The following is a 27,535-nucleotide window of genomic DNA, read 5'->3' as shown; positions in this document are numbered from 1 at the left end:
CTCTCTCTCTCTGCTCATCAAACCGACGTTGCTTCAGCTATCTGCTCAATTTGCAGATACATATACATTTGTGTTGGGGTTCCATTCGGTTGATACTAACCAAAGACTGTGTTATCCAGCATAAATTCATTCTTCGCCGGTGAATCGGCCATGGATTCCTTCACGACATCTGCTTGAAGAGGTCTGTGTACGCCTTTCCACTTTTATCTATAATTTCCTCTATGCTCAAATTGCTTCCAAGGGTTATTATTTTTCATATCCCAAAGCATATAACTATATAAGCCTCCCGCCCCCTTTTTAGCATCCCTTTCACAAGGGTTTTAGGTATACTTATGAAGAAATTGTCCTACTAGGGTTACTAATTAGTTCATAATACGATTGTCGGCACAAATCACAGACCTGTTCGTTAGCCGAAAGGAATCAGAATTCAGAAAAAAAGAGATGTCGGATGTGGACCACTTGATAGCCAAGAAAGTAGCTGATCGATACCTGAAACGTGAAGTTCTTGGAGAAGGTACCTATGGTGTCGTCTACAAAGCCATTGATACTAAGGTATTCCTACACTATTCTTACCATTTGATGTATCTTCTGTATACAACTTTTGAAATCTGTAAATTTAGATGCTGTAGATCATAAAGATGGTGATTGAGAATTTGAGATTAGGTTTAGTGATATGATATTATATGTTCAATTTAACCTAAAAGTATCCATGAAGATAATCGATGTACATGAACTCTATTTTTTGTCTCACAAGTGACATTTTCAGTAAATTATTTCTTTATTACAACATTCAACTTCTATTTCTTCTTATTACAATAACAACATTGTACTTCACTACTTTGACAAATCTACCATATTATTGTTATCTTATCTCTTGCATATAATATTATAATAATAAGTTATGGATTTTGTGACAGAGTGGACAAACTGTTGCAATAAAGAAAATCCGGCTTGGAAAGCAGAAAGAAGGGGTGAATTTTACAGCTCTTAGAGAAATAAAGTTACTGAAAGAGCTCAAGGATCCAAATATAATAGAACTTATTGATGCTTTTCCTCATAAAGGCAACTTGCATCTTGTTTTTGAATTCATGGAGACTGATCTTGAAGCTGTTATTCGGGATAGGAACATTGTTCTTTCTCCCACTGATATTAAATCATACCTTCAAATGACATTGAAAGGACTTGCTTTTTGCCACAAGAAATGGGTTTTGCATAGGTAAGTTTATCCAAGAATCACTTTTTATTTTTTTTATTTTTGTGGGTGTAAAATTACCTTTCTAACCCTTGTACTTTACACTTCATACCAAAACTACCTTCATAGTTGGAACTTGCAAAACATGAACATCTATAACCATTGTACTAAGAAATAGCAAAACATACTTTTATATAAAGTATGAAACATGATGTTATAAATGTAATTGATAATAATTTACTTTTTTATTTTCGTTATTATTTTTAGGGATATGAAACCAAATAATCTGTTGATAGGACCTCGTGGACAACTAAAACTTGCAGATTTTGGTTTGGCGCGTATATTTGGTAGTCCTGACAGAAGGTTCACTCACCAGGTATTCTTTTTCATTCAATTTTATAAAAATACTAAATTAAAAAAACATTTTTTTTTTAAAAATAATTTCTGATACTAAGCTTCATTTCTTTTTTCACTCAACGAATACAAGACTTAACTTTTTAGTTTTCACAAATTACCCCTTATTTCTTTTTCTTCCATTTCTCCAACTGTGCCTTGTTTTTCTAATATTTTCTAGAAATCATTTATCCAAGCAACACTTAATCTAAAAGATTTTTTCAAATTCTTTTTCTAGAAATCGTTTTTTCAAATTTTTATGTTTTACCAAAGGTGAAGGAGTAAAAAGATTTTCGATATAATGTTTTTTTTTTCTTTCCCATATTTTTGGGTTATCATCAAGTTAAAGAAACAATCAAATGATGTTTGTCAGATATTTGCATGGCATGTCTATACTGTGTTTGATATGTATTGGACTGAGACTCAGGTGTCAATAGGAAAAATTTGCCACTTTTCGTCCCACCCCAAAAGGTTTGACAAAGACTATCTATCGTCTGTGTAAAAGACGTAAATGCCCTCCTAATCCTCATCATTGAAAATAGTCCTAGAAAGAATAACAGTAACAATTAACAATTAGAGTAAATTACACGAATGGTCCCTATGGTTTGGGGTAATTTGCATGTTTGGTCCCTAATTTATTTTTTTAACTTGGAAGGTCCCTACTGTTTGTTTTTGTTGCGTGCTTGGTCCTTGTCTTACCTAAAAAGACTATTTTGACCTTGATTTTTTAATTTATTTAAATAAGGCGGGGTAGCTAAGGTAAGGTGGAAGTGGGGTTGGGGGTGTGTTTATTTAAATAAATTAAAAAATCAAGTGAAAATAGTCTTTTTAGGTAAGACAGGGACCAAGTGCACAACAAAAACAAACAGTAGGGACCTTCTGAGTTAAAAAAATAAGTTAGGGACCAAACGTGAAAATTACCCCAAACCATAGGGACCATTCATGTAATTTACTCTAACAATTAACAGTTAGAGTATCTTTGGAAACCATTTAATTTCTTAAGAAATAATAAATAATAAATAATTATGATTAGGTATTTGCTCGATGGTATAGAGCACCAGAGCTATTATTCGGAGCAAAACAATATGGTCCGGGGGTTGATGTTTGGGCAGCAGCTTGTATATTTGCTGAGCTTCTTCTACGCCGCCCGTTTCTACAGGTCAGTTATTGATATTAAAAAGCAAAACATATTTAATGATTAATTTTTATTTTTATTTTTATTTTTAATTAGGGTAGCAGTGATATCGACCAATTGGGTAAAATCTTTGCTGCATTTGGGACTCCAAAAGCTTCTCAATGGCCAGATATGATTTATCTGCCCGATCATGTTGAATATCAGTATGTTCCCGGGCAGCCACTTCGGGCACTGTTTCCAATGGCGAATGATGATGCCTTGGATCTGTTGTCCAAGATGTTTGCTTATGATCCAAAAGCTAGAATTTCAGCTCAAATGGCATTAGAACATAGGTAATTTTTTTATTTTACATCTTATATCTTCCTTCTATTTAACAAAAAAATTCTTCTCCTATGAGTTATACACTTGTCGATAGTAAAAAGCTATAAATAAGCTTCCATTGGAGAATCTAAGGGTGCGTTTGGTTGTGAAAAATTTTCCAGTTTTGTAGGAAAAATTTTCAAGAAAAACGAAAATTTTGAAAACGTGTTTGGTTCGTTCAGTTTTCCAAAATTTTCCAAGAAAATGAAAATTTTCAGTTTTCCAAATTGTATGTAAATTAGAAGAGTGATTTTTACAGTTTTCCAAAGTTTTCCAAATTTTTAAGATGGAAAATGAAAACTCCCCTGGTTTCAACCAAACGCGTTTTCTAAAATTTTCATTGAAATTTGAAAACGAAAACTCAACTCTATTTTCTAAAAACATTTTCTTAGAAAATGAAAACAGTTTTCCACAACCAAACGCATCCTAAGGGTGCGTTTGGTTGTAGAAAACTGTTTTCAATTTCTAAGAAAATGTTTTCCGAAAATAGGATTGAGTTTTCGCTTTCAATTTTCAATGAAAATTTTAGAAAACGCGTTTGGTTGAAACCAGGGGAGTTTTCATTTTCTATCTTAGAAATTTGGAAAATTTTGGAAAACTATAAAAATCACTTTTCTAATCTACATACAATTTGGAAAACTGAAAATTTTCTTTTTCTTGGAAAATTTTGGAAAACCGAACGAACCAAACGCGTTTTCAAAATTTCCGTTTTTCTTGGAAAATTTCCGTAGAAAACTGGAAAATTTTCCACAACCAAACGCACCCTAAATCTCCTGGGCAGGACAGTGTGGGCCAGCTCAGCTCAGGGGTTGCTGGAAGAACAATTTTTTTACAGAAAGTTTTTGGGATTAAATTTGGAAATGTGGTAGGTACTTCACTTCGGGACCTCCCCCTACGGAACCGGCTTTGCTTCCACGGCCTCCACCAAAGAGGGAGTCTATAGACTCAAAGCCGCCCTCAGATGGTGGTGGTGGTCCCACAGTGTTATCACCTACAAGAAAATCAAGAAGAGTAATGCCACATCAGCATGACCATGGAAATGAAAGAAGTGGACCCGCACCAATGTCACTAGATTTTTCCGTCTTCGCCGCAAGGCCGCCAGCTAGACCGACAATTAACAGGTAAATAGCAACCTACTTTCATTCCTTTTTATTATAGACATTTTACTTCAAAAAATCTATACAATTATAATGTTGTAATGAGGACTAAAAGTAAGCAAATCAATAAAAAGTACAATGATTGATTTTTTTTCCTTCAGTGCTGACAGAAGCCATCTGAAGAGAAAATTAGATCTGGAATTCCAAGTCCCCGAAGAAGATTGATGAAATTAAAATTTTAAACATGTCAGATTTAATTATATACTTATATATTATTTTTGTTGTATTGGACTAGTGAAAGTTTTGTGATCCGAATAATTGATGTATTTTTGATAATTAATCAGACATGGAATTTAGATTTACGATGTCTAACTGTAAGAAAGCTCGATCACTCATAGAATCATGACTCGACGCATTTTATGGTATAAAAATAGTGGTGATTTTTTGTTAATATCGAAATAATGTGTTTAGTTATCAAATGGTTCATATACCACAATCATATATGAAGATCCGATCTGAGCATTACCAATCATCCAACGATCATTCTATCTCTCAACTACTAGTTTTATATCCTTATCGGACACAACAACAAATAAAGGTTAAACGATGAAAAATTAGTGAGTAACCTAGTTTGCGTACACTTATAACATCAATAGTCGTAACGATTGAAATTCACAACATGTATAACATATATGAATATAAACCCTTTTGATAATTTCATTTGTCTGACCCTTTTGATCAATACTACTTGCGTGGTTTCCAACAACTATCTACTACTATATTCAAGAATTACCAGCCATGGTCTTAACATGATATATCCACAATACCGTGTTATAATTTATTCAAATAATTAAACAATTATCAATAATAGATCTCACCATAAAGGTCTACCCAATAACTAATCAATGACATAGGTATGGTTTTACGACCACAAGTACTACTTCAATTAACAACAAGCAACTATGGTTTTACGACCATAAAGTTACCATTTCAATTAACAACCAGCTATATATTAAATCATCAACTATCAGCAAAGGGTATTGCTACACCGGCGTAGCAATTACATTATCAACTATCAATGGTATTGCCACAAAAGTTCACTAAATAGGTTATCAACTATCAACAATAAGTAATTAAGTATTGCACAAAGGTTCACCAACTAAATTATTAGCTGTCAACGACTATGATTTTCAACTATATAAGCTTATCTCTTTTTACCATAATAACGAACTATGATTTTTAGTAATAAATCTTGTCATAATATTTAACAATAACCAAAAATAATTTCCAATCTCATAAAGTTATGATGTTAAATAACAAGTATCGGTTTAGTGTTCCAGAAATTATGAAGGTATAATAGGTATAGTTTATGGAACACTACTCTAGTTCACTAATTCAATGATACACAACTAAAATAATTATTTAAGTATAATTATTTTACATTACAAAGTACACTACTACAATGTAATACATACAGTTTCAAGTACAAGAGAACACTACTACACTACACGTAAACTAGTTAATAAAGGGTTGTGAGGCACTACTTCGTTGTAACCAACAAAGTACAGGTCTAAGTCCTATAAATTATAACCAGAGTTTCCTGGAGGGAGAGCGTGAATTTGCGTGTAGATTTATACTGGACTGACAATCCTGCACCTGAGCTGCTTACAATAGTTAGGCCGACAGGCCTGGGGTGACAAATGTCATAACATTCCGACGCCTAAAGAACGTCGTAGAGGCCACTAGTCATTTTAGCATGGTTATATTAAACTCACAATAGTCTCAACTAAAACATTTGTTTACGTGATTTACACTACTTCAAAGGTTTTATTTTAAATAATAAAACTACAGTACACTATTTTACACTACAACTGGTGGATTCCAGGCATTCATACAAGAAGGTTTTCATACAAACACTACTACACTACACTACTTTTCTATTACAAAGTATACTAGTAAGATATACAATTTCAAGAACATTCATGATATAGTTTTATTTATTAATAAGACTACGGATTACTATTTCAGAGTACAGTAACAAACATACACTTTGGTCTTAAGGCTTAAGACTATATTTCATTTACTAAAGAAAATATTGGATTCTCTGGAAGTACACTATAACATTTTCAAAGAACAGAGACAAGTTTTTCTATCTTAAAAATATACTTATGAACTCACCAACTTAAATGTTGATACACTTTCAAAATCAATTGTATTCTTAGGGAACCAGTAGATAGGTACACCCGCAGGATTTTGAGAAGACAGAGCTTTATAGAGTCACGTCTTTTATACTTTTGCTATACACTTTTTGATGTCATACAAACTATGTTATGAATAGATGTAAAAACTATACTTTATCAATGTAGTAGGTGTGTTTGCTTTGATTACTATTATGCAATTGTTGTGATACTGTACATAACGTCCTCCGCCCCCGAACGTTTCCGCCGTTCCGGTTTGGGGGTGTGACAGAATTGGTCTCTTCTTGTTTATTCTCATTAAACTAGGGTTTAATCTTCGTGACACCCAAGTGACATCATCTTTCTGAGTGAAAGGAAACTTTTCCAACTTAGTGGGGGATTATTGGAAATTATGAAGGTATAATAGCAAGTTGACTATTTTCCTTTATCCCACATTGGTGGGGCAAGAAACCTTTAGTGGGTTTATATACCATTTATCTTGATAGGCCTTCAATGACTTTAGTGGATCAAAGGAATGGGCCAAGCCCACACGTGCGCCTTGCCTAGCCTAGCACTAGCCGACGACACGAGTGCACGAAATGTCGTGATTTAGGCACAATTGGCACTTCGCACGACACATCGGTCACTGGTAGCTTTTATTTTTGGCGAAGTTCTGGTCAAGTCAGTTTGACCGATCTGGTCAAACGGTTGAATTTGTGAATATGGTAACAAAATCTTATGGAAGGTCCAGAAAATAGCTTGCTTGGAGAGCAAGGCGTCGTCCTAGGGTTTCTATAGGGCCGACCCATGAGGGGCCCCTTTATTACCTTCTAGGGTTTCGATACCTATAAATACAACCCTCTGGGAGCCGTATTAAAAACACAAAAAATCAAAGCTCCCTCCTACTCTCTGCGATTTCTTCCTGCTTTCTCAGTATTTGTGACAACCTAAAATTTATTCCGTCGCTGTAACCCATTTCCGTTAATAAAATATATTCTTATTGAAATTTCCGTTAAAATTTGGGTTAGACAAATCAATTAATGTTGTATTTTATCTTATCAGTGTAGAAATGAAATAAATAAAAACACGTGAAACACCCTCGAATTCATTTGGAAAAGTTTTAGTTTACGACCATTTAATCGGGTACGACCATAAACTCCGTTTAACGTCGGTATTGGGTGGATCCCCACCTGGCCACAAACTCAAACCCTATATAAGGGTTGAGTGGTCACCATTGGAGCTTTTCCCACTCCTTAAGCTCTCTCTCTACTCTCTCTCTACAACTCGGGTTTTGATCAAAAAACACCTCATTCAAGCTCCAAAAATCGTAAGTAATCCTTCCTAGCTTGTTGTGTAGCTTAGTATCCATGCAAATTCGTGATTAAATCACCCAAATACCTCAAAATCATGTGTTTACGGTTGAGGAACACCCTCAAAACTATAAACACCCATAAGTGGGTTTTTGAAGCCCCAAAACCCCTCCAAAACCCTTCTAGTGCTTAGCTATGACTTAGGGACTTACATGAATGAGCTTAGAACCTCAAAAACTTATCATAAGAGGGGTAAACATGAGTTTACGGCCCATGAACATTCATGGACTGTAAACACCTTTTCATAGACCGTAAACACCTTTTTAAGGTGTTAAATTGCCCTTAAACACCTCCTATGGCTTGGATTAATGTCTAGAACCAACCACCATTGAAGTAGGGACCTTAAACATCAAAGAAACCAAGTCCTTATAGAGTTTACGGCCGTAAACCCCCAAGGAATTGGTCCTTTGGCCGTAAACTCCCTAAAGGGGTCAAATGGTGCCCTAATTTCCCTCTATGGCTTGTGTAAATGACTAGCAACTTGTATGCTTAACCTAGAACCACCAAAGCATGAAATGAAGAGGCTAGTATGAGTTTACGGTGGTAAACTCTATGTTTACAGCTGTGAACTCCCCCTAAGATCCATATGGAGCCCTAGTCACCTCCTAAGCCCTTGAATCAACCTTAGAACCTTCCCTTGTGCAATATAAGACCATTGAACACCCAAAAACACCCCACCCAAGAGTTTACGGCCATAAACTCATGGGGGATATGGTCTTTGGGCTGTAAACACCCCTAAGGGTTTACTCTTGAAGAGTAAATTCCTTATCGAGGTCATACACTCCTTAGATGCAACCCGTATCACTTCCAACACTTGAGATAAGGTGTTTTCGCGCATCGGGGTGTATTAAATTACTTAATTAGTGGTTCATTGACTAATTAGATAAAATTATGTATCACTTCATGTTACATAGGACCCTCGCGTGTGTTCAATCCCTAAATTGACACCTAGAGTCTTACCCGGCACATCTTCGTCTGGTGAGTTCATACCCCTTAATTAACCTTCCAAATGTTTTTTTTAAATGATTTTATGTGTGTGTGTGTGTGTGTGGGGGGGGATACAAGTTGAATACAACAATTTATAGTATCAATCACATGTGATTTGCAACTTACAATCATAAAGGATTTCTATACTTTTAGCCGTTCTGCCATCAAAACTGCTTTCAATATTATCAAACTCATTTTCAAGTTAATTTGTTATAAAAACTATTTTCAAACTCTTTTAAAAAACTTCTTATGTTTCTAAAATATATCCACACCAATATATTTATATAAGTAAGACTTGAAGGACTTAGGACTGATAGCTCGCCTTATTTCGTGTTCTTGTTTGATTGGGGTCTTAGGGTATATTGTTATCTGTCCGACTGTCGTTGAATTCTTAGTTATATATTGCATGTATTTGTGTTGGATATGAATATCTTCAATCAGTTCAATACTTTGGGTATCCAAGAAAGACTGCAACATGCTAGTTAACTATAATAGGTATAGTTAAGGTTTACCACTCTTCATTACCATCACCATGATACTTACCACGGTTAGCACTATTATGAGTCTATACATGTTAAGTGCTATACAAGAAGAATACTATATACTATACAAAAGAACCCTAAATACATTATACCGAGAAGCACACTATACACTAATACAAGAGAACATACTAAAACAGAATGTGATACACTATTCCTCTATACGACACTTAACTGCGCCTTCACCGTGTAACCTTAGTCTCCTAGAGGGAGAGCGGGCTCTATGTGAATAGATCTATACAGGGCGGACACTCTCACATCCCGACTGCTAGCTACAGTCTGAGCCAACTAGGCCCAGGGATGATAACCTGCTACCACACTACATATGACATGGAGGGTCATGATACATTCGATCGCCTATCCGCATGGTTACATAAAATTCACATTCGGATCCCTAAATTAACAAATTATGAATTAAAGGTAAAGTAGACTTCCCGAGGTGTATTAAATACTTATCACTACCTAGAGTCTGCGGTTATTTACCATTCAGTCAGCAGTAACACTGCTGGAATAATACATTATTTTAGCATTTACTTTGTTCAAATGAAGTCCAAACTATATTTTTATAATTGAGAGTCAAATTGGGAAATCTTATACATACACAAAGGATCAAACCTACAAATAACCAAGTCTTGGCAGAAGACTACTTTTATTAGAAAATATAGGATTTTCTAGAGATTCACACTATTTTCAAACTTGATAACAACTTTCATGTTACACAATTGTAAACACTTTATACAAGCAATGACATTAAATTCTTATGAACTTACCAGCTTTTATGCTGATATTCGTTTTCAAAATAACTTGTATTCTCAGATCGTCAGTAGACAGGTACAAATGCAACTGTTGAGAAGACGGAGCACATACAAGACTCCTCTTTATTTTTTATTATACTTTTTGGTGTCTAACAAACTGTACAGAACACGCTTGTATTACAATTACTATATTAATGCAATGGATGTTGTTCCTTGTTTTTACTATTATGCATTGTTATGATACTGTACATGACGTCCTCCACCCCAGAACGTATTCCGCCGTTCTAGGTTTTGGGGTGTGACAGTATTCACTTTGCGTTTATCGTTTTCCATTACTGTTGGAAACTCGGTAATTCTGCATTAAATCCTAGGGTTTTACTATGTTGCTTACAACCAATAGAAGCGGAGTAAAAACCTTTAAGGATAGGAGTTCGATCCGTGCAGTTATTTCATGATCAAGATCAGTGGTCAACATGTCGGTTTTACATTATTGTCTTATTTTTAATTTCGTCCAACAACATGATAGTCTGCTTTTAATCCTTTCTTAAAATCATATCTAATCGAGAAGGATTGATCTGGTTTTTGGACGAAACTTGGTAATTATATTAATAATAATTGGATTTATTTTTTGCAATTAATCGACATATAATTCTCAATATTATTTGTCAGTTTCCTCACGTGTCTACTAGATCTGATATTCAACATTTAGGTCTTTAACTATACAAGTTCAATAGATATTATGTCACTATAATCAACTAAGGCTTAATGCTTCAACTACACAAATCAACATATCTTACAACTAGAATCACATATAGTTTGTAGTTATACAATTCAATATATCATACAACTATAATCAGCTATACTTTTACCATACTATTTAACAGTAAACAACTATAATTTATGAGTAGTTATATCAGCTTACAATATAACACCACCATAACATACTCTATCAGCTATACCAACTTACTACCAAAAGATCTTTATGCCCAAAGTCATTATAAAATGATATTTGTTAATAACATATGATCATATATGGTTACACCTTATATCAAGTTGCTACTAACTGATTATTTATTAGAGTAATTTGATTATTAATAAATATTATCAACACTTATTTGATTGGAGAATTATTATTTTACTAAAATAATATTTTAACAACTAATTGGGAAATTGTTATTTTTAAGAAATGATAATAAAAAAAGAACAAAACTAGTTATATATATATATATATATATATATATATATATATATATATATATATATATATATATATATATATATATATATATGGTATGCATATATAAGTTATATACAACTTTATGTACTCTTTGTAGTTCATTTTAATGTGAAGTTGCATATGCTAGTTATTAGCTTGTGTGAAAGACAATTAAATCATCCCATCACCACCTCCTTTTCGTGATTTTCGTGAAATCCATGAAGGAGTGTGATGTTTTGCTTGGGAAATATATATTTTTCATTTAAATATGGTATCGTCCATCTTAAGTGTATGTAAGCATAAAAGGGAAGTGATACTATAACGTCCCAAAAATACTGATAAAAATTTTGATTTTTAAAACCATCAAATCCATGCATCAATTGCTCCAAAACCAAACATGATATAAATGTATCTCAAATATCAAAGTAAAATAATATTCATAAATGCGAAAAATCATAAGGGAATATTGTGCAGTCAAACCGAGCCCTTCCCTTTAGTACTGGAAGTACTAGAAAATGTTAAACCACAAAACCATAAACAGAAAGCTTAGTGAGTTCTCTAAAATACCACATACCAAATAAATTAGCCCACCCCAACATATAAATGGGCCCAACCCAAAATGCAAATGAGCCCAATGTAACATGGAAATGGGCCCAACCTAACATACAAATATCCCCGACCCAACATACAATTAGGCCCAGTCCAACATGCAAATAGGCCCAACCCAACATACAAATGGGCCCAACCCAACATGAAAATAGACCCAACTCAACAATCAAATCGGACCAACCGAACATACAAATAGGCCCAACCCAACATGCAAATGGGCCCAGCCTCTTTTAAGTCTAGGATTTGGGTTTGGACACATTTAGGTGGTTCCTAGGGGTAAAGTTGGAAACTTTACCCTTCTTGATCTCATTTTGGGCGAGATTTGAGCTTTGGAGCTCTTGGATTCGATGAAGGCAACTTAATGCTTTAAGCTGTTGGTTAATGGGAGAACTCGACGATTTTGTTGGTCAACTTGGCGAGTTGACTTGGTTTTTCCCGATCTGTGCAGTTGATGGAGAAACTCGACGAGTAGAAGGACAACTCGACGAGTTGGGTCATCTTGGACCGTTGATTTTGACTTTCGATTTATGTATTTGATCAAGTTTCTCCCAAGGGGTACTTGAGGTAATATGAATTGTAATTAAGGGAATTATAGGCTTATGATAAGGCCCATGTGGGGTTGGGCCCAATTTAGAAAATTGGGCGATTGGTTGATTAGTGGGCCTTTGGGCCTTTCAGATTGTAGTTTGGGTCATGGATTTGGACAAGGCTGGGTTAGGGGTAAAATGGTCTTTTTACCCTACGTATGAAGTTGTGGTTATGGATTGGAACCCAATTGCTAATTAGGTGTTATTTTTGATCTGATAGTTCGGAGGTGCCATCAGGGCAGCAGCTAGTGCATTCTTTCAGTGAGCTTCTGCATTCGAGGTGAGTTTCCTTACCGGGTTTAGCGGGTCGAAGGCACCAATTCTGGCCTATGTTTATGTTGTGTTGTTAGTATGCTAGCTGTCTTTGTGACTCTTGCATATGCCGGTGTTTATATGTTTTCTGGGCTAAGGTCCGATGTCGGGCGGGGCATGATGAATATTTGTATGCTATGTATCTATGTGATTATTTCATGTGTATGTGTTTATTTGATATATGTTATTGTATGTTAAGCAGAGCCCGTTTTACCGAGCTCAGCTCGATGTCGAGCGGGGCCCACTATGTGTTTACTTTATGTTTATTGTATGTATGGTATGTGGTATTTGGGGAACTCACTAAGCTTCGTGCTTACAGTTTGTGGTTTTTGGTTTTAGGTATCTTCGGTTCAAAAGGGAAGGGCCCGGATTGATCGCAACGCATACACCCGTGTTTTCCGCAATATGTGATTTTGGGATTTTAACTCTGATATTTGTTTTATTTTGAAACACTTTTAGATGTTGGATTAAAGGTTAATGAATGTTTTGGGCATAATAAAAACGAAATTTTTACCCTTGATTTTTGGAATGTTTCAGTATTAGTCTTCGTGGTGTCAACATTGTCACTATAACCTATAACATATGCTTTAATGGCGAGGAGTCAGCTAGTCACCTGTTGGCGTCTTTTTTCTTTACTCACACTGTAAGAGAATGGATTTTTAAGGGGTATTGTATTTTTCACCAATTTTATCCAAGTGTTAAGGGCGTTCTTGACTTTGCAACAAATTGAGGCCACTCCCGAAGAAAAAACACAAGTTTTTATTGGCAATTTTCTACAGGATGATCTGGTAAATTTGGAGGCAAGAAATGACAATATTTTTGAAGAGTTCATTCCTCCCCTCCAAAAATTACGGGTGATGTTATTGCTTTGGTGTTGGTTGGGTAAAAATGATATTGTAATTGTGCTAAGTTGGTGTTGCATTTCTTTTTGATGTTTATAACAATATGTACATTTCTTGCTGTCCTTGTCTAGTTTCATGCTAGGCTTGAGTCCTTTTTTGCTTATAAAATTTTCATTGTTAAAAATGTAAGTTTAATAAGTTTACATCTTTCATGATCACAACTAGTTTTCTTTGGAATATATAAAATTTTACTTTTAATCTGATGTCATTTATTGTTTCTAATCTTAAATTCTTATGTAGAATTTTCGAGAGGAAGTTGAAAAGGGGGAAGCTTTCTCTAAAGTTGAGCTGAATTTCTAAGGAGTTTTTGTAATATACCCCCTCTCATATTCTAATGAATCAAAATTTATGTTTAGGCCCTGTTTGTTTACCTCTTAATTTCAAAATTAAGAGAAAGTGTCTTAAATATTCAGATTTAGATTGTTTGTTTACATCTTATTTTTTACCTCTTAAAGTTGTAAATGCCTCTTAATTTTTCAGATATTAAACAACGTCTGAATTTTGAAAAAAAGACATGCGTTTCCTATTATGCGCTAAAGGATTGAGCCATCACCAAAACATCGCTTCCTCTTCTCCTCCATCTTCCTTGTGCGTTCTACTTCCCTTCACCATCTATCCTCCGACACCGCCGCCTGCAACGACGCTCCCGCACCCCAACACCGCTGCCTCTGACGACGCCTCCTATAATAGTGCCTCCTCCGACTCCGACAAACCAGGTTCGTTTCTTTCTTCTTCCCCCCTTGAACTCATTTTTTTTTCTGTTTTTATGAATGGGTTGGTCTGAAATAAACGGAATCAACTTTCTCTTGTTCATCTGAAAATCGAATTCTCTTCAAACTCAAGTTCAAATCGATAAGTTTTTCTGTTTTAATGTTCAAATCAATTTTTTTTTTCTGATTTTGTCGAGTTTTTATGTTCAAATCTGTTTATTGTTTTTATGCCCAATTATTATGTGCTCAATGGATATGATATATGTAAATAATTGGTATGATTTGCTGAAATCATATTTTTGTTATGCTGAAATGTTGAAATCAGATTTGTTGTTAATGTTATGCTGAAATATTGAAGTTGAAATCAGATTTGTGTTTGATGTTATGCTGAAATCATATATGTTCTTGCTCTTTATCATGAAATATGCATTAGTTTTGCTGAATTGTGCATTTTTTTTTTGTATAAATTGTTGCTGAAAATGTGCCTTTGTGTTGCTTAAATTTTTGCTGAAAATATGCATTTGCAATGCTTAAATTGTTGCTAAAACATGCATTTGTTTGTTGAATTGATCAAATAAATGGGAGAAAAGAATGATAGGATTAGTTGGAAGGTTGAAGGTGTAGAGAAAACGTTTCTAGAAGCTTGTTTACATGAAGTTACGGTCAATGGACGGGAAGGGAGTAGTTTGAAAGCACTATGTTGGAGGAATGTTGTGACAACCCGGAATTTGGGCTATTATTTTAACCGTCAATCTATCCGTGAATCTCTTGTTTATCCGAATTACTGAGTTTTAGTGCATCTTAATAAGGACAAGTAAGTTCATTCCAACTATTATTCAATACCAGATGATATCATGCTTTCAAATGCATAACGAATCAAATCGCACAAACTATAACCTTAGGAATACGTATGAAAAACTGAAAAGTAGTAAAAAGTTATTTTAAGTGAAATAGTTATTCTAGTCTCATATTATGTGTTTACCTGTTTCCGAAAATATAAAGAACATCCAAAACGGAGTTCGTATGCAAAAGATACGCAATTTTAAGAAAACGGACAGTAAAACACTGTTTTTTTATTTAATCGCGTAAAACCGAATTGATCCGTTAAGGCACTTACGCTTTGCCGACGGGATTTTCGAGATCGTTTTTGGTCTTAGGTTATAGTATATTATTTAATTTCACACTAGAAATAATTTTTACGAAAATATTCACAAAAGTCGCGAAAACGGAAACTGCGAGCCGTTTAGACGTAAAACTTCGATTGCAATTTCTCGGAGATCCGTAACTCCAAAAATTAATCTGTTTGATGTTTCAAAATCCCTGAATTAAACTCTTTCTAACGGTATTCTCAAAGAAAATTCTCGATGCACGGATCCCGATACACCCGGTTTTGTGTGTTTTGGACATATAATGGAGGAATAACCCCATGTGGGGCCCAGATGGGATGATAGACTTCAAAAATCAGATTTTTCTTACCTTTCTCACGTGGGACTACTTCTCCTTCTCCTCTCCTTTGTGTACAAATTTCACCAAACTAGTACATTGCTAGGTTGGAAGTATGGCCACACAGGGTGTGTGTGTGACCCTCTCCTACTATAAATAGGAGGCGTGGGTTCCTCCTTCAACACACCAATCTCCAACTCTCTTCTCTCTTCTCTAAAGAGCACTACATCTCTCTAAAATACCTTCAACCTCTCACTTACACCACCATTAATCCACCACTTCCACCACCTTATATCTCCCTCTTAATCACCCAACACGTCCCTCACATCTCCCCTCTCTCCCTCTCACTGTTTCTGTCAAGAAGAAGTGAAGAAGAGCCAAGATCGCCACCCACTGCCACCACCCTACCACTCAATGCCCCCACCGGAAAATACCATCTCCAAGCTTTGATTGATGCTGTTTTTGATCCCCAAAGGTCCCTCCCCACTCCCTTCATCGGAACCAGTCAAGATATGCAACAAAAAGACGGCAGAAGGACCACCGGAGTAGCCTCCTGCCACCCCGTCACCTTCACTGTTGCCGTTGATTTAAATCACCAGCCACCACCTCCAGCCACCCCCTTCTAATGAAACTAAATAAATCTCGATGATTCGTTATCAAAGCGACAGTTCTCGGTTTCTCGTGTCAAATACTCGAAACAAATCATCAACCACACGTTAAGATGAGTGTTACGGCCCCACTTTTACATATTTTCAGGGGGGGGGGGATTGGGGAATACATGTAGTACTTGTATATCTAGTATATCTCTATTTTCTAAATACTTTGTTTAAACAAACAACACCACCGTTTTTATGCAATATAACTCACACAAAAATATTATTTATTACGCTACTACTTACGGTACGAGGAATCTGGTTTGAAGGGCCGCATGGGTTGTTGGATTTCAGAAGTGCTATAATGCCAAAATGGTTCTGCCCTCGGTGTTTCATGTCTGGCCCTCGTCTGTATATGGTAGTACATGTACAAAGTAATATTTATCATACAAAATACACAAAAAATATCATTGTTTTGTGTAAATACTTTACCAGTTTTAGAAATAATTGTTTAAACGCTTACATGTTAAGTAAACAAAATCGTTTTAAACCTCAATAGCTTTATATGTTATGTTGTTAAGATATTACAACTAATAAAAATAACATATACGTTCCGAAAAAAATTGTGCTATGACTGTATAGCCGGTTATCAACTTGGTAGTCTAATTATACCTCATACATAAACAAAAATATATAAGTTTATATATTTATGCAAGTTATAGAGCTCGTATCTTAGGCTCGTTTATGTGCTTGTACTCAAAGTTTTACCAACTGTTTAAAAAAGTATCGTACTCTTCAATGTGTACGCTTATCAAATATACTTGTCAACTATTTGTTTATCCGTATCTGTGGTTGTTAAGTACAACCTTGGCAGATAACTTTATCTGTATATCTGTATGTCTATTTATCCATATATGTGGTTGTTAAATACAACCTTGACAGGTAACCTTATCCGTATGTTTTTTCATATGTTATCTGCACCATTCCGTTGCTATAAACTTAACTAGATGTTTATTACCTAGAAACCATAGTTTATATGTGTATCTGTACAAATTCATTACTATAAACTAGACTAGACTTTTGTTATCTAGTAATCATGGTTTATATTTCTATCTTTATCAAACATTCTTTTAAACACAGTTTTCTCACAAAGGAAATACTTTTTAGACTTTTTAAAAGTATTATAATGCGGTTAAGCAGAAAACTTGTGACACTCACCAACCTTTGTGTTGACCCTCAAACTTACATGTATTCTTAGGGGATCATCAGACAGGCTTTCAGGCAGAAGATTAGTCGTGGATTGCAGACGACCTAGCTACCTTGTTTCTGGTATTTGCTTCTTTGTTTAAGGCAACTACTATACTATTATTATCTGTAAGAACCCTATATTCAAACTTAATGATGGAATACAAATGCTATTTTGTTTATCGTTGTACTTGTTCTATATATTCAGTTTATCTGTGATCCATGAACTTAGTCCCGCTCTCGGCATGTTCCGCCTTGGCCGGGGGTGTGACAAATGTAGCTGAAAAATTAAAAATTGAACATAACTTTATTTCCGACCAAAAACAAATGAAGATGACTACCTAAAGTCAAAGTTTGGTGCTTTTTTGAAGTTGAAAAACAAAACCGACATTGTGTACAATCCAACAACCAACACTTTGAATCCTTCCAAAGAAGAATGAAAAATAGAATCGAAGGTATTTTGGTTACTTATAAAAAATATATTATCATGTTTAAGTAATAAAATATTTTTTCCAAACAGTCAAACAAACATGTGGATTCTTTGAGATAAACGCCACTACTGTACCCAGAACTTTGCACACAGTTGTTTGAAGGCGCAACTGAGACATGCATTCATGGTTGGGGGCCAAGTTCTACCCTTCTCTTTCCTATCCAAGATTCAATCCACTATAGTTTGCATGACTTTGATGACATCGATTGCACTCAACAAGAAACTGTAGGTCTCAGTGAGGAGTCCTCCGCTCAATAAAAAAACAAAAGACTATAGAAACAACAAAGAGTCAAAATAAGAGTAAAGATAAGGGTAAAGATGCATCGAATTCAATATTGCTTGAAATCGGGAAAGATATTGGTACAGTTGCTAAGATATTTGTGGAAAATCATGTTTCTTCAAATTTGGGTGTGTGTATGGAAAAGTTGGAGAAGTTAGGATGGGAATATTTGATCCAAGATACACTACTGTTGTTGCTCTTTTTGGTGAAGGTGCAGATAAGAGGCACACGTAGTTAACCATTGATCCAACTATTTGTGAGAATTAGGTCAAGACCGTTGGAGAACATTATGGAATGTTTCATTAAGTAGATGTTTTGAATGATTTGATGGGTTTTTGTAGACAACTAGATGTTTTGAATGACTTCATGTTTTGAATTACTTGATCTTTGGTTTGAACTAGACTTTTATATGGCATAAATGACTTGATGTTCTGGATTACTTGGTCTTTGGTTTAAACTATATTTTTATATTGCATGGATGACTTGATGTTTTGGATGAATTTTTATATCTTATATGTTGTTAAAATAATTGTTATGTATTTTCAAATTAACAGATTATTTATGGATTCGGATGAAGAAATCACATTTTTCATTTTACTATGTTGCTATTGGTTGAATATAGCATCCAATAGAAATGGAAGGGAAATTGATAACGATTTGGAAATGAGCGGTCATTAATATACACAAGAATTGTTACACGAAACTTCTACACAATGTCATGAGCTGATGCGTCTTTCACCTGAAGAGTATGTACTTTTATGCAATCATTTTAGACGAAAAAATTGGTTGCAAATTAGTAGGCATATAAGAGTTGAAGAAAAAATGGTTATGTTCTTGACAACTATAACACATAATAAACGGTTCAGGATTATCAACTGAAGGTTTCAACACTCCACAAAAACTGTTCATAGATGCCTTTATGAGGTGCTAAATGCAATGATCATTTTTGCAAAAGAAGTTATAGTGCCAATGCATTCTAATGCAACCGTGAATTCATCAGAACGACATCGTAGGCTAAAAGAAATATTTCCTTGAGCAATAGGTGCGTTAGATGGAACTCTTGTACATGCAGTCGTGTCTGCTGATCAAAAAACTGGCTACAAGGGAAGAGGAAAAGATGAATGCTTTTAAAATGTTTTAGGAATTTGTGATTTTGATATGATATTCACATTCGTATGGGCCGGTTGGGAGGGCATAACACATGATTCACAAGTTTTGAAAGAAGTTGCATTTAACTCGACTTCAGGCTTTCCGTTTCCTCCTCCAGGTTTGTAATTCTTTTTAAATTTATTTTGAAATACGATTTTAAATTTCTATATATAATACTTCCATCACTCATGTGTATATGAAACATCCCAAAAATACAAGCTAAAAATTTCGTTTTAATTTAATAACAAAAACCATAAACATCATACGTCATAGAAAAATTATAAACAATGTATCTCAGAATACTATAACAACTGTCATGTATATCAGAGTATAAACATCCCAGGCTGAACAAATGGTGTGTGCACTGCAATATTCCCGAGCCCCTGTTTTGAAAACTGTGTATCGGAACCCAAAACTAAAAACGGTAAGCACGAAGCTTAGTGAGTCTCCCCAAAATACAACATACCATACACATAATCACATAACTTGGGCCTAGCCCACTGCATTGGGCCCTACCCGACATCGGACCATAATCCGGTACACATATAAACATATCCACAATGCATATAACATAAACACATAACGTAAATATAACTATGGGACTACTCCCAACTGCATCGGGACGAATCCCGACATCGGCTTAGCCGACATCGGACTCCTGCCCGGCATCAGGCTCACCCCGGCATCCGACCGCATCGGGCTTACCTCGACACATACATAACACAACATATATCACATAACTTAACCACATAATCTACATCGGGCTTGCCCCGACATCGGACCAAAGCCCGGAACATATAACATATAACATATAACTAGCATACTTCGGGCTTCCCCCAGAACACATAACACATGGCATAATAACTAACATACATCGGGCTTGCACGATATCGGGCTTACCCCGGAACACACAACACACAACATGTAAATTAACATACATCGGGCTTGCCCCGGCATCGGACCGAAGTCCAGAACACATAACACATATCATATAACCTGTATGAATCACAAAGACATCACGCATACTTAACTACTTCTCGGGACCGCCCCGGTATCGGACCGAAGTCCGGAAACATATAAACTGCATCAGACTTACCCCGACATACTACATCTAGTTAAACGGGCCGACGTTGTGGCCTTATACCCGTTCCTACTGGAAGAGGACTCACCTCACACAACTGAAGACTGGCTAAAATCTTTGGCTGCTATTCGGCAATTCCCCGAACTGTTGCTCCACTAGCTCCCCGAGCTACCAATACCAACATAACACTTAGTCCCAAAATGCTCTCCAGGAGTCAAACTAAGTCAACTCTGGTCAAAGTCAACTTCAACGGTCCATGGTCAAAGTCAACACTTCCAGGTTGAATTGACTCGCCGAGTTGCTCCATCAACTCGCCGAGTTCAAAAGCTAAGAATCCTACAATTGCGAACCAACTCGTCGAGTCATCCCCTGACTCGCCGAGTTCCCTGGCTAACCAGACTCGTGACAAACCGAGTCAACCCGCCGAGTTCACCCATAACCTGGACTCGTCGAGTTCCTCGGTCTGTTGGAGAATCTTAAAGGATTAAGCCCTTATACTTCAGATCTGAACTCCAATCTTCATAAGCACTATGGAAATGACTTATTAAGGGTAAAGTTTCTAGCTTTACCCATCCTAAGTTCTTCTTAATGGGTTTAGACAAAACCCTAGCTCATTAAGACATAACTCCATGGTCCAAAACCCTTACTACTCCAAACCAAAACAGGGAAATCAAGATCTAGGCTCTAGACATCCAATAACCACATAAAGTCCTGGAGTTTACTTCCTTGCATGGCCTTTAGGGCTCCAAAAGGCCATGATAATCTCTTTAAGCTTGCATGGGACATCCTAATGGCATAAAACTTGCACCTTTATGCCTTATCCACACCTAGGGGCTCCAGATCTGAATGGATCTAAGCTTGGGATGTTCTTGTCCCCAAAGATCTAGCTTTGAACCAAAAACTCAAACAAAAGGGACATGAGGAGATCTAAGAGGTTGATGAGCAAGGTCAAGACTTGATCACCAGAAAGTGATGAGATTGAGATGCTACTTCTAGATCTACAATCCCCTTCTTGATTCCTCCAAGATTTTCTCCTTCTTCAAGCTTCCAAGTAGACCACACACACTCCAAAAATCGCTCACAATCACAAGAAAGGTACTAGGGTTTCGTGGGTGAGAGTTTGGGGTTTGAGGCTGAAGATGAGGCTGATGGGATGAGAATATGAGGCTTAAATAGGAGACCAAGTCCTAAAAATTAGGGTTTCCCAACCCAGACCAGACTCATCGAGTCAGTCCCCCAACTCGTCGAGTCGGCCACTTAATCCCCGACACAGAACTCGCTCCTACTCATCGAGTTCTTCCTTGGACTTGACGAGCTGACTCCTTGACTTAGGGTTTTCCTTTCCTTTCTTGGTCTTCTGGATTAGGGGTGTTACAACTCTCCCCTACTTAAACTAAACTTTGTCCTCGAAGTCCGCTAAGGCCAACTATCCTGCAATCTGCTCACAACATTTCTTCCCGGTGAATACATCTCTTACTGAGTCCGATCCTTGAGGGATCACTTCCATTGACCTTCTGCCCGGTCATTCAGCCAAAACTAATCCTTGAAGATAAAAAAACCTCGAGAGCACTCTAATCACCAGCAATCCTGAGAACATGGCTCTCATCCAGCCGACATCCCCTCCAGTACTCCCCGAGTACTTTCACTTGGCATCCAAGGGGCTCACCCCTTTACTCTGCGCCGCTACGACCTTCCCAAGGCAACGATACCCAATCAAATCCTTTTTCTATCTCTGTGAAGGACATACTCTTCGTTGTATCTACATTTCCAGCCACTCATAGTGCTGGTCACTTCACTGATACCCACCGAATGCTTCCTCCTACTATATCTCAGTGCTGAACACCCTACCCAGCGAATGGATCAGATAATCCTTCGAGTAAAAGATTCATCCCTGCAATGGTTAGACTCTTACGAGAGATGCGAAACAAGGTTAAACCTTTCCCTCTGAGACTATTCAACCCTACTGTGAGTGACGTAGCACCTCTTGGTCAACTAGCTGCTCCACCAAGAATTCTCTTATCGCTGTCCCCGACCGAAGGACCTACTATCTCCTGTCCGATTTCCGGACGAACCGGGACCACCCTGGTCCCAACTAATATGCCATAATCTGGGTTACAGGACTCCCACTAGTTACTGCACCTAAGCTCAATCGCTCAGTCGCTCTCAGCGACTTCCAAAGAAAACTTCGGCTAACTAAAACCGCTCTATATGCCTTATCACTCTGGCTCCATAAGTACTGGGATCCTTGATCCCATATCTTGACTCTAAGGTCTCTAGCAGGTCCCACCTACACTGCTAAATTCTCACGGGCCTCGCCCACGGGTCTCACCCAATCTATATCTCAGAGCGGTCTCTTCCTCAAGTCTCACTTGTCTTGCTACTATCGCAAGGGGCTCGCCCACGGGCCTTACCCAAACCATACTATTGAGTGACCCTGCCCCCTGTCTCACCTATCTAGGGCTACGCGTGTCCTAAACCATCCTGAATCCTCAACGAACTATCTTTTCTTGATCTCTATCAGGCTGACTAGGAGATACGGGCCTCGCCCACACTCCGCTAACTAGGAGATACGGGCCCTCGCCCACACTCCTCTATCTAGGAGATATGGGCCCCCGACCGTACTCCTCTAACTAGCTACTAACAAATGTTGCAACTATCCCGCAGTCTTACCACACTCCCCATGATTTCTCTACACTGACTACTAATCCGGAAACATCCCATGCCGGACATTCACTTAATCTGCATCCTGACTCACTCGAGTCCTACTGGCGATCCTCTACCGTGGTTTTCCAAACCAACCTTCAACTAATGTGAATACTAAGGTCATCCTGTTGCCTCTTTAGACTTCCCACACTGTCTACCTACTGGTGAATGCTACGGCTACACCCGCAGACTTACAACACTTTAATACTATCTGGCTGCTAGGGAATGCTACGGCTACACCCGCAGACTTACAACACTCTAACACTGTGTCGAACACACACTCAACCTAACACTCAACTGCACTTGCGTCTTAATTGGGGCTCTAACCTGGTTCCTGAAACATGCTTCCCAAAGCCAAGGAAAAGCGTAAACCAATTGTTGGAACGTTTTCTGAACTCCCATCTCATCCAATCCTCAATCAAGACAACCACTCAATCGTCTCCTGTTCTGAAAGAAAGATCTCTAGCCTGGTTTCCCAACCAGTCATCAGCTAATCGTGCATACACAAACTCAACTTCGGGAAGTTTTCCCCAACTCCCCGCTCATGTGCTCCTCCGTCCAAATAGCCACTTGGGCTGCTTTCCTCCTCAACAATGATGCAAACCTAATCCATTCTCGCACTTACTTCTGCTTCTGACCACTCGGGTGGTTCTCCCCCACTTTGATTCCACTAGCTCCTTAAAGCTTACAGCTTGAAAAGGATTCTCAATCATTTTCTCCATCTAATGTTCGATCTGCTGACAACCAATACTTACTATTGCTAGTGCTTCAATACTAGCCAGTCCAAAAGATCACACCACCTCCAAGAACTCGAATAAATCTTCGGTAATAACCCGCTAGACCCAGGAAGCTCCGAATCTCAATTGGAGACCTCAGAATCTTCCACTGCATCACGACCTCTATCTTAGCCGGATCGACTAGAATACCCTTCTGATTGACAAGGTGCACAAGAAAATGCACCTCGCGTGACCATAACTCACATTTGGAGTACCTTGAAAAAGTCTCTCCCTCCTCAAAGTTTCTAGCACCTCCCTCAGGTGCTTCTCGTGCTGCTCCTCGGTCTTTGAATAAACCAAGATAACGCTGTACTCTCCCAATCTGCAATTTGGGAAATGATCTTTCGTTATCCGCTAATAATTTATTGGTATGCAATTGGCAGATGCCATTTCTTGGAAGTATAATTCAAACACAAACAGAGGATAACCCAGAGTCACACTTACTCAAACCCTTGGAACGGAAGGCTCCATTGTGCAGTTTCCCGCAAGTGCTACACTGAACCTGGTCCTTCTGGTCTCTTGAAAGCTAATCTTAAATCTAGGGTCTCCTCCCGAGACCCTTCAATATAAGCAACTGATCTGGTTCCCTCTTACCAATGTGCTCCAAGTCCATATCTCGTTCTCAAGCTCAAGAAGTCATATCATTCAGGGTCTTGCACCCCGAGATACTCACGATCTCCCTGCTATCATTCTACAATATGTTCTGATAACTTACCTTATTCTTTTCCTCATCTGCTGCATACTGTGGTACCATATAAGCTCTTTCCCCGAGACTTGGCAGTGATTTATGCCACAGTCTCAATTGTCTGGTGAAGATCTAACAACTCTTGTGCCAACTGTTGTGTCTCAATTGCCTGGGCACACTCTGCCCATTTATCTGGTCAAAAAGTCATCCCACGACATAACATCAACTACAATATCACCCAACTCACTACTAACCTCTTTTCATCAATCACATGCTCTGTCCTACAGGAGACAGGAAGTAAGTTGGATCTTGTCTCCTTTCGAGACAACGTATGGTACGAAAAGTGTTGGTGACATCTACCAACCATCTGCTTCTAACAATGGGGTCCCTAACCCCCATGACAATCTGAAGCCTCACAAACTCTGAATTCCCGAACATCAACGTACAGGTCCCTATCATGACTGCTATCTCAGTGTAGATTGCACTCGGCCTCTCATCACAAATCTCTATAATGCCCTCCTTGATCATACTGAGGATCACAAGAATATGGTCAATGATACTACATGTAACTCGGATGGAATGAACTCCCTCATCTGATCATCGAGCTGCCTGACTACAGATTCCGAGCCTGATCCCTTGTCGACACCAGAACTACCATCTGGTCTACCACGTAGCGTCACTATACTCGGTAATATACCATCACTAACATCACAATACTCATCAAAACTCGAGGGATCTCACACACTACAAGTCCCCTGGTCTTATCTCAGCCTTCCTTGATTCGAGTACGGATCCTCTGATTTCAGTAGTACGGGCCCATACTACCTTCAACATCTATCCATACTTTCCTCAAGAACTGCGTTGACTCCACCAAGACCCTTCTACTGCTACTGCTCTCTGCTACTCTCATCCTAGGCTTGCCCTAGGGAAATCACCAACCCACTATCCGCCATTAGCTGCATAATAAGTCCCTGTTTTCTTCCCCTAACTAGCTTGTGAATACTATTACATATTACTCAGACTAGATAATTCTTCGAATGAGAGATCCTACCCTACAATGGTTGGACTCAAACAAGAGTTGTGAAATAGAGCTAGACCTAATCTTCTGAAATTATTTAATCCTCGCAATATGTAACGTAACATATTCATTTACTAGTTAGTGAAAGACAACTAAAACTCCTAAAAGCACAAAGCAAGCAACATTCGGACATTGAGTACACATAATCTAGCATATACTACTCAGGCTATCATACTGTCAATTCTATACTTAGAATGCAGTTCTCATAAAGCTAAAACACATATAATAGACACATAAGGCATCCTTCCTAGATCCTTAGTCCTAATCTAACATGCTGTTCTAATAAAGCTGATAATCATATCATATCATAAACCTGTATGGGTAATTTCGGAGTACTTACTTGAGCTCGGTTGATTGCATGCACTACAACCTTTTTCTCTTTTCAAAGTTCTTTCCTTTTTAAAAATTCTTTTCGCTTTTCTAAAACTCTTTTCTTTTGAAAACTTTATACTACTTCCTTAGTTTGAGTTCAGACACACTCGGAAGTGTGCCAGAATCCCTCAAACCAAGGCTCTGATACCAACTTGAAACATCCCAAAAATACAAGCCAAAATTTTCGTTTTAATTTAATAACAAAAACCATAAACATCATACGTCATAGAAAAATCATAAACAATGTATCTTAGAATACTATTACAACCGTCATGTATATCAGAGTATAAACATCCCGGGCTGAACAAATGGTGTGTGCACTATAATCTTTCCAAACTCCTCTTCTGAAAACTGAGTACCTGAACCCAAAACTAAAAATTGTAAGCACAAAGCTTAGCGAGTCTCCCCAAACTACCACATACCATACACATAATCACATAACTTGGGCCTAGCCCATTACATCGGGCCCTACCCGGCAACGGACCGTAATTCGGTACACATATAAACATATCCACAATGCATATAACATAAACACATAACGTAAATATAACTATGGGACTACTCCCAACTGCATCGGGACGAATCCCGACATCGGATTACCCGAAATCGGGCTCACCCCGGCATCCGAATGCATAGATCATCAGGCTTGCCTCGGCATCGGGCTTACCCCAAAACATACACAACACAACATATATCACATAACATAACCACATAATCTGCATCAGGCTTGCCCCAGCATCGGACCAAAGCAAGGAACATATAACATATAACATATAACATATAACTAGCATACTTCGGGCTTGCCCCGGAACACATAACACATGGAATAATAACTAACATACACCGGGCTTGCCCGACATCGGGCTTACCCCGAAACACATAACACATAACATGTAAATTAACAAACATCGGGCTTGCCCTGAGATCGGACCGAAGTCTGGAACACATAGCACATATCATATAACCTGCATGAATCACAAAGACATCACGCATTTCACATAGCTGGTGGCTCGAGACCTGGTAGCATCATTTGGCGCCATCCGTTTGTGTGACAACAGATACACAAATCCTCTCCCATTTTACTACCTTCCACAACCACGCATAGCGGAGAAAGCGACGGGCGAGCCGTTAGAACAACCGCACAACCCCATACGCCCGATGGGACCTTTGGGGACGGAGGACACTCCGACAACCCCATTTCCAAGCGACCAAACACCAATCTACAGTGCACCACCGATAATCGGGAATCCGAGGCCAAATTTCAACGCAACACCAGCTCCAAGTGGTCCGCTGCCGCAA

At 37.7% G+C, this 27,535-nt stretch overlaps 1 protein-coding gene across 2 annotated transcripts; it reads left to right on the top strand.

The window, feature by feature from the left end:
- On the top strand, nucleotides 1-4,542 carry LOC111884845 (cyclin-dependent kinase D-3). 2 transcript variants are annotated; one of them, XM_023881145.2, is made up of 8 exons: nucleotides 1-181; nucleotides 398-552; nucleotides 918-1,216; nucleotides 1,460-1,568; nucleotides 2,619-2,744; nucleotides 2,817-3,052; nucleotides 3,950-4,201; nucleotides 4,339-4,542. In XM_023881145.2, exons 2-8 carry the CDS (start codon nucleotides 442-444, stop codon nucleotides 4,400-4,402), a joined length of 1,197 nt encoding a protein of 398 aa, XP_023736913.1. In that variant the 5' UTR covers nucleotides 1-181; nucleotides 398-441; the 3' UTR covers nucleotides 4,403-4,542. The 2 variants fall into 2 exon arrangements, with proteins under 2 accessions (XP_023736913.1, XP_023736912.1); XM_023881144.2 differs by having other exon boundaries at nucleotides 1-187.
- The last annotated feature ends 22,993 nt before the right edge of the window (nucleotides 4,543-27,535 follow it).

Source organism: Lactuca sativa, chromosome 4 (assembly GCF_002870075.4).
Source record: "Lactuca sativa cultivar Salinas chromosome 4, Lsat_Salinas_v11, whole genome shotgun sequence".
Taxonomy (NCBI): Eukaryota; Viridiplantae; Streptophyta; class Magnoliopsida; order Asterales; family Asteraceae; genus Lactuca; species Lactuca sativa.
This window is presented reverse-complemented; position numbering and strand designations above follow the sequence as displayed.

Coding starts and splice junctions, on each gene's coding strand:
- LOC111884845 (XM_023881145.2), top strand. CDS start 442: ATGTCGGATGTGGACCACTTGATAGCCAAGAAAGTAGCTGATCGATAC. Junction 553..917: donor ACAAAGCCATTGATACTAAG/GTATTCCTACAC, acceptor ATTTTGTGACAG/AGTGGACAAACTGTTGCAAT. Junction 3,053..3,949: donor CAAATGGCATTAGAACATAG/GTAATTTTTTTA, acceptor GAAATGTGGTAG/GTACTTCACTTCGGGACCTC.